This window comes from Manihot esculenta, chromosome 6, assembly GCF_001659605.2.
Source record: "Manihot esculenta cultivar AM560-2 chromosome 6, M.esculenta_v8, whole genome shotgun sequence".
NCBI classification, from domain to species: domain Eukaryota; kingdom Viridiplantae; phylum Streptophyta; class Magnoliopsida; order Malpighiales; family Euphorbiaceae; genus Manihot; species Manihot esculenta.
Window position 1 is genome coordinate 26213923 of NC_035166.2, and position 15277 is coordinate 26229199.

Sequence of the window (15277 nt, forward strand, 5' to 3'; positions counted from 1 at the left end):
AAATAAATAATGATTTTATTATTTAAATTAATATAAATAATAATTTTATAATTGAAATTAAATTTTAAAATCAATAATAATTTTATTATTTAAACTAATTTATCATTAATAAAAATTTAAATTTTGAATTATATAAATATTAAAAAAATAAATTTATAGTATAAAATTATTGAAATAGTACATTTAAATATTTAATATATTAAAAAAAGATAATAATATAAAATTGTTAAATAATAATATTATATATGTAATAAATATAATATTGAATAAAGCTAATAATATAGAAAATCTTTGAATTTTTTTTAACATCAACCACAATTTATATGTGAGATAATTAAAAAAAAATTATGAGTAAGGGATAAATAAATAACTATCTAAGACTTCATATCAATCAAAAGAAATTTGGGGATGCGTACTTGCGTTGCGTAGTGTAGTAGCCCGTATCAAACATAATCCCTCCGCAACCAGCAAAATAAGAAAATCCAATCGCATACTCTTTGACAGTTATATTGCACACGAAAAGGAAAGGATACATAAGTGAAGCAGATGGGCAAGGACAAGGAAGTCGCAGCTTCCTCTTCAAACCCTATTCCTGACTCTAACCATAACAGCGGTGAAGATGATTCCGATCCCTCAAAGAATCCTTCTTTTACCTCCGTCAATTTCTCTTCTCGGAATGCTTCCTCCAAATACGATTTTGTCAAGGTTTTCCCTTCTCTTGATTTCTTCAATTTTCTACTTTTTAATTTTTCCCCAGTAACCTATCAGAGTATTGATTCTCAGTTGATTGTTACAGGTTAAGGTGTGGCTGGGCGATCACGCTGATCATTACTACGTTCTGTCCAGATTCTTGCTTAGCAGAATGTTGACTGTTACTAAGGTCTAAATTACTTTGCTCAGTCTGTTTTCTTTTTTTTTTTTTTATAATGATAATTGGATTTGCTGGAGCACTTACTGCTGTCAGTTTATGCACTATATATAGTTGCCTATTGTTACCAAATGAAGATTGTGAAATATTTCTTTCATCAAGAGCGACAAGTTTTTGCTAGCGGCAACTTTAGGTTACCCTGAGTTTGTTCTCTTTCATCAACTGGGCAACAAAATTGTATATATACATTTCTTATGTCATTGTTTTAACTCTCTCTCTCTCTCTCCCCCTTCTTTTAACCTCTTTGTTGTTTTCGTTCATAGATTTTATATATTATATCGTTTACCATTTGCAAAAAGTGAGTTTTCGCAGATAATTCTGAACTGGGATTTGTTTTATTTGTTGTGAATTGATGATTTCAGATCCCTAACCACGTAGCTATTAAAATAGCACTGGAACTCAAGAAGCTGCTTATAGATAACAGTCTTCTAGATGTGTATGCTATTTCTTCCTTTTTTGCTTTTATTCCCCCCCCCCCAACTTTTAATGATAAATATAAAATTAACAGTTTCTATCTATCAGGTTGTCTTTTTGTCTTCGTTTATTGATTTAAAATTTTCAAGTAATGGTTAATTTCTCATAATATTTTTGCAGCTCTCAGTCTGATTTGGAAGCTAACTTATTTAAGGTAATCCCCTTTCAATCTTCCTTGTCAGAATCTTCAAAATGTATAGAAAAAAAAATGCAATCTTCTATATGTGGGGAATGCATGCCATTTTCATTTTCTTTTAATGGTTTTAGTGGTGTGGTTGTATTGAGAAAAAATTGGACTTGTTTCATAAATCATTTGTATAAGACTACACATGCAGCTCATGGAGCGGCGTGGATATGGGGAAGAGTACATCAATCGCTACAAGATGATGACAAGGTGATTATCAGCTGTTCTGAGATAATTCATCTTTTGCTGATTATATTGTTTTCTAAAGTAATTTAGTGTCCTAATTATCTCCCTTTAGGTTTCATCATCAAAGAGTGCCACTGGTAATTCTTGTTTGTGGAACTGCATGCGTTGGGAAGTCTACCATAGCTACCCAACTTGCACAAAGGCTGAATTTGCCCAATGTCTTGCAGGTTTTGCTTTCCTCCTTGCCTTGAATAACTTATTCTGTTTGATGTATACTTCTTTTGGATTGCAGATTGATGCCTGCTGACATATGTGTTTCTGTTGTTCCAGACTGATATGGTGTATGAATTGCTGCGGACATCAACAGAGTATGAAAACAAGACCTATTTGATTTATATTTAATTATATATATTTTTAATTTCTGATGCTATGCATTTTTTTCCATTACTAGAATTTTTTCCTGGAGCGTTTAGAATATAAGTTTATTGCTGAGGAAGGCTTGGAATGTCATAATACTGAGAAAAGAAAATATATTAGTGGGAATTTTCTGAGGATTGGAAAACCATGACCAAGAAGTACTAAGGGTCACATTACTTTGATTGATGCTACATTATTGTCTTTCATATTCTTTATTTTCCATACTTTTTTGCTGTCTATTACAATATCGCCATTTATCGTGATGCATATTCTAATGGTTAAAATGATTATTCATTATGGTTAATACTCGGTCTTTTCGTTTTGTTGGACCACATTGAAATTATTTTCGTATATTTAATACAGTGCACCACTAGGATCTACTCCTGTATGGGCACGAGATTTCAGTTCCTCTGAGGAACTAATCACTGAATTTTGTAGAGAATGCCGAATTGTACGCAAGGGTGAGTCTGCTGGGTTCACTATTGATTGTAATTTTCAATTTGCTTTCTAATTTGTGGAGATTTTTTCCTTTCAAATATTTGACATTCACGAAAGGTCTATTATTGTAGAGCTTCTCAAAATTTTCCCCAGTTACGGCCATTGTTATTGTGCTTTTGGAGCATGTTGATGTTGCCTTATCACATAATGTTTGTTATGTAGGTTTGGCTGGTGATTTGAAGAAGGCAATGAAAGATGGAAAGCCAATTATAATTGAGGTAACTTATTTTTCTGTTAATATAGTTTGTAGAATTGTAGGTTATAATCTGTGCCTAACGTCTTTCTACATTTATCTGCATATATTATCAAAATTTATTAAATGGTGGGGAAAGAGAAACAGAATATATTTGGATACTATTAAAAATTCACAAGTCAACCTTCTGAAATTTGGCACGCCTGGTAATTGATTAATGCTGATAGGTCGCCTGATTACACTTTCTGTATCTTGGATTCTCTGTTGTGTGAATCAGAGAAAGAATCTGTTAGGTGGATTGTTATGGCACAAAGGTCATGGAGATCAAGAAGGGGATTTGGTATTGGGTTCTAAATCTAGCACATTGATGTTGCCAAATCAAAAGCTGAAAAAGCCTTTAGAAGTGATTTGTTAATCCAAGCATAAACATGGGTATTGCATAAGCAGCAAGATCTTAATTTAGAACTGGAAAGAATTTACCATGTTGTGAACCAAGCTGAGGAGAAGAAATTTTATGTTCCTCTAAATGCAAACTGTGATTGCATCTGCACTTTGCTTGGTATGAACATCAGAAGAGTATGCTGTTCATTGTACTCCATTAATTTTATCCTATTCTTGGTAAAACTGAGGAGCATTATAAATTTATAATTCTTCAGCACTCTCTTGACTGATCTCTGTTGTTTCTGAAAATGTTGGCAGGGGATACATTTGGATCCTAGCATTTATTTAATGGATGAAGAAAATAAGTCCTCGGCTAATGTGACAGAAAAAACTAAAGAAGCAAACCTTGTATCTGTGATCAATAATGATCCTGCAAAACAGGTGGAAAATAATACTGCAAGTGACAGTTGTACTGATAATAGCAACTCCATTGTCGGGAATGTGAGTTTGGAAGATGGGAAATCTGGTGATAAGTTGAATAAAGTTCCAGATCCACAGGAATCTGTTACCACAGCAGGCTGTGTTTCTGATAATAAAGGTAACTATTGCCTGTGTTTTGATGATGAGTCTGCTGCTTTGTTCATTCTCTTCCGAGTACAGGCGTCCAAAATGTTAATTTTGAATGAATACCTGAAGTGTAACTTTGAAACTGCCATTTTGTTTATTCAGGTGAAATTGTTACAGATACTAGTAGAGAGGGAGATTCTACTGCTAGGAAAGATAAATTGGGTCCTAAACCAATAATTATACCCATAGTTCTGAAGATGGCTGAATTTGATCATAAGGTTTGTACATCTATTCTTACTCAGTCTAAATGTCATAAGGTCCTATATGGATTTAATTCAAATGCATGGTAGTAACTCCTTTATTAGAACTATATTGTCCCCTCATTATTCATTTCTTTTCTGAATTCCCATATTTAACCGCTCAATCTTTTCCACTCCTGTGCAGGCGTTACTAGAGGAGTGGATAGTGACTCGCACATTTAGTGATAAATGTCCAGTCCAGGTTTGAAATCTGCTAAAATTTTATCGTGATCTACAAATTTCAAAGCTGAGTATTAGTTCACTAAGTTTTCATCAGTAAGTTGGGTATTAATTCACCAATGTTTCTTCAGTTTATGCTGCTAATGAAGAATAAGATTCAAACAGTAATCTTACAAAAAAAAAAAAAAGTCAAAACAGTAAAAGGATAACAGTTTTGCACTCAAATTACATGAATCCAAAAAAAAGGGAAGAAAAAAGTCATCATTTTTAAGAAATAATTCGTCATTCATTGCATGTGTTTGAGATCTATTTCTCGTTATCCTTTCAGGACAAAGGAAGGTTAATTACCAATCTGAAAATTATTCAGGACTACCTTTGCTCTTTTAAATCACAGGTTTGCTCATCATCTCTGCTTCTTTCACTAAGCAGCGTGAAACCAAATTTATGTCCTCCTTTAGCAAATTTCAGTGATAAATTCTACATATGAAAAAGGTATTCATTTAGTTGAAATATTGTGTATATGGAGAGGGAACTCAGTCAACCAGAAATCAGTTTAATCGTCTTGTCTATGCGGTGATTGTATCAAATAGATTATAGATGTCGGCATCTAAGCTAATTTTGGGGTTAATAATTAAAGGATCAGGCATATACTTTGTGTAAAGGCCTTGTCAAAATAGAAGCACTTTTTAACAATACCATATTGGATCCTAACACACATTATAGAAGGGGGAAAAAAGGAGAGGAAAAAGAAATTAGCAGAAAGGAAGGTTTGTGCTTTCATTTCTTGCTTTGATGTGGGTTGGTGAGCATTTAAGATGGAGGATATAAGTTGAGGCGGCATCAGCAGGCTCATGGACATGCTAAATGCTAAATGCCAAGTGCATCAATAGGAGTCCAATTCCACAATTATGTTAAAATTTGCTGTTGTTTCTGAGGCTATCTGCTTTTTATAACAAAGAAACCAATCTAAAATTAAATTCTCAAAGAATATAGGGTTGCATATGCTCCAATTCTTAGGGTTGCATCCACTTGTATAATTGTAGTACTTGTATCTTACCAGTTCACTGCCTTCCAAATTGCCACCTTTTTTTATGTTGTTTGAATGTTTGAAAGAAATATAGTTATTTTCACCTATTATTCAATTTTTTCCCTTGAAATATTATATGTATATATATATATATATAATAAATTATGGAACAGGGTCTTACTGTTGCCAACATATCAGCAACAACATTCCCCCAGACACTTGATTGGCTGCATGCATATCTTCTTCAGGTAGAATTTTCTAATTAGTATTGTCATATTACGAATATTGCCTGCCAACTGATTCAGATTGTTGATCCCTTATAAAACTTGGATGCCTTGCCATGGTTAGTTTCCTAGTTACATTAATTCTCTTGTATTGACAAGCAGCATGCACTATGAAGCTGCTGCAGCAGGATAAGTGAAAAAGATTTATTGCCTTCTAATAGTTCTTTTCTGTTCATTCGTTTTTCTCATTTCTTATTTTCTTGCTATGCTAAGTTTCTTTATTTTTTCTCTTTCCTATGTCATGTACTTGAGAGTTGAACTATTTTTTGCTAAACATATGGGTGATAACTTGTGTCTCTCGGCAATTTATTCCTTATTTCTATTTTTAATGCTTCATCTACAAGAGCTAACCTACTCTCAAAGTATCAGTTAGTTGGTTTCTGATGATGCAGTGATGCCTCTTTATCATATCAGTTGTAGATTTGGTTTCATCGTGAGCTTCTTATTACGTTCTTTCTAAATACCATCCTTTGCTTTCACTGTCTAGTGCATTGAACAAGGCATTTCATCAGTGTCCAATGAAAATGGTAGACAGCCAGCTGAACGTTAGATTAGATGCAGATGCTTGCTGGAGCAATGGCAGGTACAAACTGAACCTTCAGCAATTCATATAGGTATAAAAAGCTTTGTAAAGTTAAATGTGGCTAACGAAATTTTAAGAGCAGACATTTCCTAGCTGTTGGATGTGGAGTTCTGCCATATCAGACTAACTAATCACAGCTTCTTGGGATGGCAGAACTTGCATTTATCCACAATTCACTTGCCCCGTCTGATGGACCAAAGTTTGGGCTTCGGAATGCCCAGCAGATCATTTATGGTATCAACGCATTGTATTATGGATGATGCCAACTCTTGGGGATAAGTACAGTAGACTGCTGATGTATACTTTATGTTCACCATGCGTTTGTAACATTATAAAGGCTGATTGCGACAATAAACGGCAGCAATTTTGAAATGGTTTTTGCCCTTCCTATTTCTAGTTTTTACACAGAAATTCTGCTGTTCTTCTTCCTCTTCCTCCCCTCCCCTCCCCCCTCCTCTCCATATACATATATAACATTACTAATAAATATTGGAACTTTTTCTGGTGTAAACTCGTGTATGGTGTCTATCCTGCAGTCAGGTAACAAGGCATAAAGAGAAGTACATTCAGATCTTGGGTTCTATTCTCAACTCTTCCAACTCTTATCTCTTAGCTCTTGATAAAAAATAAAAAAAAGAAAAACGAAAAAAGAAAAAAGGAAACTCGTGTATGGTATGCGGGAGATATGGAAAGTAACTGTTTTTTTCCTTTTTAATAAAAAATTTATCTGGACAGAATAACCGAATATGCTTTTTGGCATGCAAGTAGTTTTCTTTCAACCGACGTGACATAATGGTGTACAAATTTTCCACTTGGTGCTATGTAACTCTACAGCCTAAAAATGCCTTGCCTAATTTGGCATTCTGATATGATAAAGAGATGAGTAGAAAGCCGCAACAAGAAGATGAAAAGATACAGACGGATCCTTGTTGTCTGATACATTGACAATGGGAAATTGATAAATAGATAATAGAACGTTATAGGTCCATCAAATTTCATCGTCCCAAAGATCTTCAATTGTCTTGTATGGACTCGTTGTCTCGTTAACATAAACGTCTCCTCTCATTATCTTCCTCTCCTCCAATTTGTCAATATCGACAAGATCTTGATCGTCCATTTTGAGATCCAAGGCTTCCATGTTCTCCTTCAACCTGTTCTGATTGAAGCTCTTTACAATCACACTGGCCCCTTTAGATAATCCCCACTTCAAAGCAACCTACGAAATTTCCTTGAAAGTCAGGCTTAACATTGCCTACTAGTTAAAAGATTCAAAGCTTAACTGACCAAGTAGATGATTCAAAAAATGTGATCTATCTTTAGTCATTACCTGAGCTGGAGTTGCTTGATGTTTGACAGAAATGGATTTTATGACTGGGTTTTCAACCACAGCAGTCGTTCCCCATAAATTTCCAGGCGCACCTAGGGGTGAATAAGCGCTTACATGGATCTTGTAATCTGCACAGACCCCTCGGAGCTTGGTCTGTCTCCACATTGGATGCATTTCTACCTGAACAGTGATGGATGCAAATTTAAGAGCGCCAAAATATATACTTAATAATTGAAGTCAACATTTTATAATTTTTATTAAAAGCTAAGGGGCTAAACATGTTAATTTATTAAAAATAAATTCATATTCAAACTATTTTCATGTAAAAGTTAGAATTTCAGGAGGACGAAAAGCTTTTACCAGTTACTAGTTCCCTAGATCCGTCACTGCCTGCACCAATTACCATATTGTCTTTCATTTAAGCATTTTTCCCCCATTTATCGAGAGATCTTTCATGCTTTTACTACACAAATATGATTAGTTTTGTTTCAATCCCATACATTGAATTTGTAGTCTGTTAAGAATATTGTAAATAGAATTCATGACCACGTAAAACTCTCCTGCCTAAAAGATATTTCTATATTCTATGCAGAGTTGCAACAGGAATACAAGACTTGATCCTGGGCTTTTTGTTGACTCTGCTCTTATTATTTTTATTTTATTTTAATTATTTTCTATTATCATTATATTTTACACGACATTTGACTTCTAATGGCTTCGATGGGAACCTGAAAATGACGCGTAGCAATATTTGTTTTTTTTTGGCTTGATTAGCGTTGTTTGTATCGAAACTGAGCATTATCTACGTAATAAATTCACACGTTAATCTGTTAGCTAATTTTAATATGCTTAAAATGGGGGAGTACCTGATTGACAGCTGGAGGTACCGAAGCAAAATCCAAAAGCCGTACGATCTTGGCAGTGGAGAAATTGCTGACACCAATGCATCTACACAACCCCAAATCCAAGCATCTCTCCATTCCAGCCCATGTGGATTCGAGGTCTAATTTCTCGAAGTCTTCTTCGTGGGGCACAGGATAACAAACCCAAGGCTTCAGCTTCACTGGCCAGTGCACCAGATACATGTCCAGATACTCCATCCCCAAGTTCCTGTATCCCACAAAAACCACCACAACTTTATCTTTCTACAACCTAAGAAGATCTTATTGGAATATTTTCAGGATTATCCTCCCTTCCCCAGGTCACAGTACTTGGGAGAACCATACATGTTCTTATATATTTATATATATAATCATATTAATTCATATTATTTAAAATATTACTTTGGCAGACACATTCTTATGTATATTGAGATTTATTTTATTATTTTAATTAGCTGGATTTAATCATACACTTCTCACCAAAATTTGTGTGGAGAATTTTGATTTTAATATCTTGAGTAGCTAGGCTAGAGGTGCAAAAATGGGAGATCAATAAAAAAATCGTGGTTTTAAAGCCAAAAACTGCCACACACCCACATGCACCTAAAGCCATACCAATCATATGAAAAAGATTTGGTTATATTCTCAATACTATATTTTAATAAAATTTAACGGAAATTGGGAATCTTTCCGTGAGTACTGGAGTGTACTGGACATGTAGAGTTGAAGCTTTGCATTTAATGATCATTAAGAAAAAAAATAATGAACCTTAACTAATGAACAATGAATTAGCACAAAGATGCTTACTTAAGAGTTTGTTTGAGAGCTGAAATTGGATCATGGTGATCGCTTCCCCATAATTTAGATGTAATGAAAATGTCCTCCCTATTCACTCTTTGATCAAGAATTGCCTTCGTTAAAACCTTACCTAGGGCTGGCTCTGAACCATATATCTTTGCGGTGTCGAAGAGTCTGTAACCCATCTGCAAACCACAAAATTCACATTTCATACAAAAAGAAAAAGGAAACAATGTAGAGTAAGCAGGGAACTCAAGAACTATGATAAGTATTGATGAACTCTAAGTCGCAAGTCTCTACTAGTTGCATTGTACTTTACTACGTCTTGAAATAGATTTAGATGGCAAGCCAACATAAAAATTGTAGAATGTATATGACGTATATGAAGATTGTTGCTAGTCTAGCTATGTATACGCATATTGAGAGAGAAATAAAACACGTAAAGAAAATATACCTTAAGCGCCATATGGGCGGCAAGTTCTGTTGTTTCCCTATCATTTTGGAAGGAATAAGTGCCTAACCCAAGTACTGGCATGGTAATCCCACAATTCAAACGAACTTGGTGGCTCCTCATGATCTCTCTTTGTCTTTGTCTGTATGGTTTCTCTTTTCTCTATAGATTATAGAACCCACAATATGATGAGCATAGCTTTGCATGCCCCTCCTATATATATGCACAGCTCAAGTCAACTTTGTCTAATGGTTTTGCGAAGATATTATTATAACAATTACGGGAGTTTAATGAAAGAAGTATGTGCTAAAGGGTAAAGATTAATTATAATTATTGAAGAAAGAGGTACACATATCACAGAATAGGATCCTCCATGTCTTTTGGGATTTTATCAATTGGGCCTGTCTATCATCTCAAGGCAAGTACAAGGGTGTCTTTAAAACTTTCCCAAAAGGGATTTTTCTTACGCGTTACCATTTCATTAGATTTCTATTTAATACATATAATTAATACTTAATAATGCCTCCATCATCTTCATGCTTATTTATTTAATGACTTTCCACTTAAACAATTTTGTGATTTTGACATGAAGACAAGTCAAGCCATTTTTTTTTAAAAGAATAATAATTAAGTCAGAATTACTTGTATGTCATAACTCCACCTCTTTTAATTTTTTCTGTGGGTTGACTTTCCCAAATTTGTCAAATGGGTAGGCATCAAATACCTGTCTTTTCTTGTCATTGATGCATGAATATTGTTAACAGGATTTGGTCGGCTTTTTTTTTTGCCGTCCGAAGATTCAGAGGGGGAAAATCCACTGGCCCAATGAGATGTGCAATTCATTAGTCGAGAGGTGGCATTCAATTCCAAGCAATAATTTGAATTTAGATAGAGCTATGTATATTTATGCATGACATTATCTCATCCTACATTCTTATCCCATTTATTAATTATGTCTTGTGCTGGAAATTATTCATGCTACATTGAACGTATTAAAATCTGTGTAAACATAGAAAATAAGAATCAGTGAAAAAGGATTTTTCAATTGAAGCTAAAGCAAACCAGAAACATCCCAAAAATCATTACAGGATTGTATTTTTTTTAAGTACACCGCCACAACTGTTGAAGTATCTGGAATCTGAAAATCCTGACATGTGAAGTTGGGATCATCTCATGTTCCAACAATCTTAGGCATATCTCACCTCTATGTGTTTTTCTTTGATGATTTCAATTTTGTTTTTATGGTGGTCCACTTAGAATCTTGAGCCTCTTCTCTTCTGTCCCTAGTGTTTTTTACGAGACAAGTCATGCTTTGAGTAATATTATTTTACGCAGCAGGATCTTTATCATGATATCTCAACCATTGGCCCCAGCTAATGTTTGAGTCAACACTTGCTCATATCTATTATATCTGAGCTTATATATGCGACAAGTATCAAGCAGCAATGCTTGGGATTTGAATCTCACTTTCAGGTTTTCATTTGTAGGCTGCAAATCTTTTTGGCATCTACAACCATGTCCAGTTTTAGATTTGCCTTTCAATTAATCTAATTAATTCCTTTTTAAAAATAAATTACGATTACACATATATCTACAGTAAACATTAATTAACTAATTGGTTTCATTCATTTTATATATCAGATTAAATTTATAATAACTAATTGTGATTCAAATTTGTAGATTATTTGATATTGAATCTGAGAAAAAAAATTAATTTAAAATATATTCTAATCATAGAAATTCTAAAACAATTAAACTATATCTATATTTTTTTTTCAGCATTTAAAATAATACTTCTGTAAAAAGCAAAGCAAACTTCTTCATAATATCAAATGGAGCCTGCCAGAAGTGGCCTAATACAAGGTCCATGGCGGGCTGCCAGCCCAACCCCAACCCCAACTCTATAGGAAGAAAGAGGATAGGTTCTGTGAATACTATAAAGCTCCAAGTCAAGTGAAGGATATCTGTTTTAAATTGAATGGCTGCCCTGAATGGTTTAAAAAATATAAGCAAAAGAAGTTTGATACTAACACTCAGAACCAGACCTATGTTGTGGATACAATACCTGAAATTCCTCAAGAAGTTAATTCCAATGTTGTTAACTCCTCTGACTTGTCTGCTAGCTTAGCTTCTATTTTACAACAAGAGCTCTCAAAGTACACGAAAGGCAAAAGTCTAGATACTGCAGAATTCTCTAAATTTGCAGTTATATATGTTACTTCACATACTTCAAATTTCACAAAATGGATAGTTGATACTAGAGCTTCTAGTAACATGTGCAACAATTTATCCTTGTTTTGTGAATATTCTAATGGCTCTCATATGTAATTTATACTATTGCCTGATGGATCACGATAATAAATTTCGCATATTAGCAGTGTTACTTTGTCCTCCATATTGACATTGAAAGACGTTCTTCATATTCCTACCTTCCATCATAATTTGCTCCTAGTAAGAAAATTGGCTTCCCATTCTCATATATCTGTCCTGTTTGATGCTACCAAATGCAGTTTACAGGACTTTGGAGTAGAAAAGTGATTGATGTTGGTAAAATGTACAGTGTTCTATATATTCTTGATAAAGACTTCTTCGTTTGCTTGGATGAAATAACTGACAATAAAGCCTATACTTCATTTGCATCTGCGAGCATTGAAGTTAATGTTCTGAGATCCAGAGGATAGAGTTCACAGTAGTTTAGTAAGCTTGGCTGGAGAGGAGGGTGCTCATCTCCTTTTATTCTTTCCCTTTTATCTGCTAGTGTTGAATGTTGACTTAAGAACTGATTTGAAGGCTGTTTGAAGATTAGATCATGATTTGTTATTCAGTTGCTATTTTCTAGGAATAATCAAATATGCTATCAATCATATCTGATATGCATAATTTTTTTGTTTATTTTGTTGAGATTCTGTTATTTTGTATGCCTATATATTTCTCTATAATTTTGCATCAATAATATATTAGCCTTCATAAATTTTCTCTTAACATCTTTTCCTCTGTTTCTAAAGCATATATCTAACAAAGTAGTATCAGAGCTCTTATCTTACAGGACCTGTGAGATTGAGTGAACCAAAATCAAACCCAAACACCAACCCGTGAGATGGAGGGAGAGTCCAGTTTTGGTGCAATTACTCCACCAATATTTGATGGAGTAATTGCACCAAAACTGGATTCTCCCTCCATCTCACGGGTTGGTGTTAATTACAAAGCTTGGGCTGTTAGGATGGACACTTACCTCAAAGCTTATGATCTATGGGAGGCTGTAGAAGAAGATTATGATGTTCCACCACTTGGAAATAACCCAACAATGACTCAAATCAAGATTCATAAAGAGAAGGTGACAAGAAAAGCTAAAGCCATGAATTGCCTGTTTTCCGCTGTTTCGCCCTCGATTCTCAATAGAATTATGCAAAAGAAGTCTGCTGCAGAAATATGGAAATATCTTGAAAAGGAGTATCGAGGAAATGAAAGGTTAGATAATATGCAAGTCATGAATTTAATTCGTGAATTTAATTCGTGAATTTGAAACGCAAAGGATGAAAGAATCAGAAACGGCAAAGGAGTACGCCGACAGACTGCTCGATATTGCCAATAAAGTGAGACTTTTTGGCAAGGATTTTCCTGACGAATGAATTATTCAGAAAATCCTAGTTACATTACCTGAGAAATATGAAGCAACAATCTCATCTTTGGAGAATTCTAAAGATCTGTCGAGTATTACCTTGGCAGAACTTTTAAATCCTTTACAGGCTTTGGAGCAAAGGAGGCTTATGAGGAATGAAGTATCTGTAGAAGGTGCTTATCAAGCGCATTCTCGAACTGGAGATGAGAAACTGACACAGAGGACAAGAAATACCAAAAATTATCCACCATGTCCTCACTGTAAAAAAACAAATCACCCTCAACAAAGGTGTTGGTGGAGATCAAATGTCTAATGCAATAAATGTGGTCAGTTAGGACATATTGAAAGAGTATGCAAGGGCAAACTACAAGATGAGGTTGAGGCTAAGGCTGTCGTTGATGAAAATCAAGAGGAGCACTTATTTGTAGCGTCATGTGTTGCTACAGACAACTCTGAAGGATGGTTTATAGACAGCGGCTGCACAAATCATATGACATATGATCGGGAGTTATTTAAGAAGCTTGACACAAGCATCATCACCAAAGTCAAAATTGGAAATGGTGTGTATTGCTGCAAGAGGCAAAGTAACCGTGTCCATAGAAAGCCTATCAGGTCAGAAACTCATTTCTGAAGTTTTATTTGTACCGGATATTGATCGAAACTTGTTGAGTGTTGGGCAGCTGCTAGAAAAAGATTATGAAGTGTTTTTTAGAAAAAAATGCTGCACAATTATTGATCCTGAAGGAAGAGATGTGTTTAGGATCAAAATGAAAGGTAAAAGTTTTGTTCTTGACATGTTGGAACAAGAACAAACCTTTGTTGCACAAAGAGACAGCAATACGATGCTTTGGCATAAAAGATTGGGGCACTTTCATCATAATGTCGTACTCTTCATGAAGAAAACTCAAATGGTGAGAGGTTTACCAGATTTGGAGAAAGATTTGCCGATGTGTACAGCCTGTCAATATGGAAAACAGACCAGATTGCCTTTTCCAAAAAGAACAGAATGGAGAGCAACTCAGAAGTTGGAACTTATACATACAGATGTTGGAGGTTCACTTAAAATATCATCCTTGAATGGTAGTAAGTATTATATTACATTCATTGATGATTGTACAAGATTCTGTTGGATATATTTTTTAAAATCCAAATCTGATGTTGCTGGTATTTTTTGGGAGTTCAAAACATGGGTTGAAAATCAAAGTGGATGTGAATTACATGTCATAAGATTCGATAACGGCACAAAATACACATATGACAAATTCAACAATTTTTGTAAAGAAGCAGGAATTGAACACCAATTGACAGCACCATACACTCCGCAACAAAACGAAGTAAGCGAAAGAAAGAATAGAGTGATAATGGAGATGACAAGATGCTTGCTGCATGAGATGGAATTACCGAATAAATTTTGGGCAGAAGCTGCAAGTACTGCAGTATTTTTACTCAATAGGCTTTCCACTAAAGCTTTGAAGAATAAAACTCCTTTTGAGGCTTGGTTTGGTTATAAACCGTTTTTGTTAAATTTAAAAATATTTGGATGCCTGTGTTTTTCTTATGTGCCTCAGGTGAAAAGAGATAAGCTTGATAGAAAGGCAGAAGCAGGAATCTTTGTAGGCTATAGCAATACATCAAAAGCCTACAGAGTTTATCTACCCCAAGCAGATAAAGTCATAACCAGCAGAGATGTGAGATTTCTGGAAGACGAAAAATGGAATTGGAATGATACTGAAAAAAATGAAATTCCAAAGAACATTGAAAATCATGATGATGCTATTGATGATGAACCAGTAAGGGGCACAAGATCACTTGAAGACATTTATCACAGGTGCAATGTGGCTATCATGGAACCAGAAAAATTTGCGGATGCTGTTTTAGACAAAAAATGGGTTTCAGCAATGGAGGAGGAGCTAAGAATGATTGAGAAAAGTGACACATGGGAGCTTGTAGACAGGCCAACTCATAAGAAGGCCATTGGAGTAAAATGGGCATATCGGACA

At 34.6% G+C, this 15277-nt stretch overlaps 2 protein-coding genes across 6 annotated transcripts; one reads left to right on the top strand and one right to left on the bottom strand.

Moving 5' to 3' along the window:
• The first annotated feature begins 395 nt into the window (after window positions 1–395).
• On the top strand, window positions 396–6573 carry LOC110617265. 5 transcript variants are annotated; one of them, XR_002488337.2, is made up of 16 exons: window positions 396–705; window positions 797–880; window positions 1291–1364; window positions 1523–1556; window positions 1738–1796; window positions 1885–1999; window positions 2103–2140; window positions 2553–2650; window positions 2850–2905; window positions 3580–3859; window positions 3991–4106; window positions 4273–4329; window positions 4636–4701; window positions 5508–5582; window positions 6106–6232; window positions 6355–6573. XR_002488337.2 is itself a non-coding variant. In XM_021759942.2 (16 exons), exons 1-15 carry the CDS (start codon window positions 547–549, stop codon window positions 6166–6168), a joined length of 1374 nt encoding a protein of 457 aa, XP_021615634.1. In that variant the 5' UTR covers window positions 396–546; the 3' UTR covers window positions 6169–6201; window positions 6284–6573. The 5 variants fall into 5 exon arrangements, 3 of the variants coding, with proteins under 3 accessions (XP_021615634.1, XP_021615633.1, XP_021615632.1); XM_021759942.2 differs by having other exon boundaries at window positions 6106–6201; window positions 6284–6573; XM_021759941.2 differs by having other exon boundaries at window positions 6106–6201.
• A 314-nt stretch (window positions 6574–6887) lies between these two features.
• LOC110617267 (NADPH-dependent aldo-keto reductase, chloroplastic) lies at window positions 6888–9827 on the bottom strand. The gene is made up of 5 exons (XM_021759943.2): window positions 9662–9827; window positions 9217–9392; window positions 8395–8638; window positions 7529–7708; window positions 6888–7417 (listed from the first exon to the last, which is right to left on the bottom strand). Exons 1-5 carry the CDS (start codon window positions 9779–9781, stop codon window positions 7190–7192), a joined length of 948 nt encoding a protein of 315 aa, XP_021615635.1. The 5' UTR covers window positions 9782–9827; the 3' UTR covers window positions 6888–7189.
• Between the last annotated feature and the right edge of the window lie 5450 nt (window positions 9828–15277).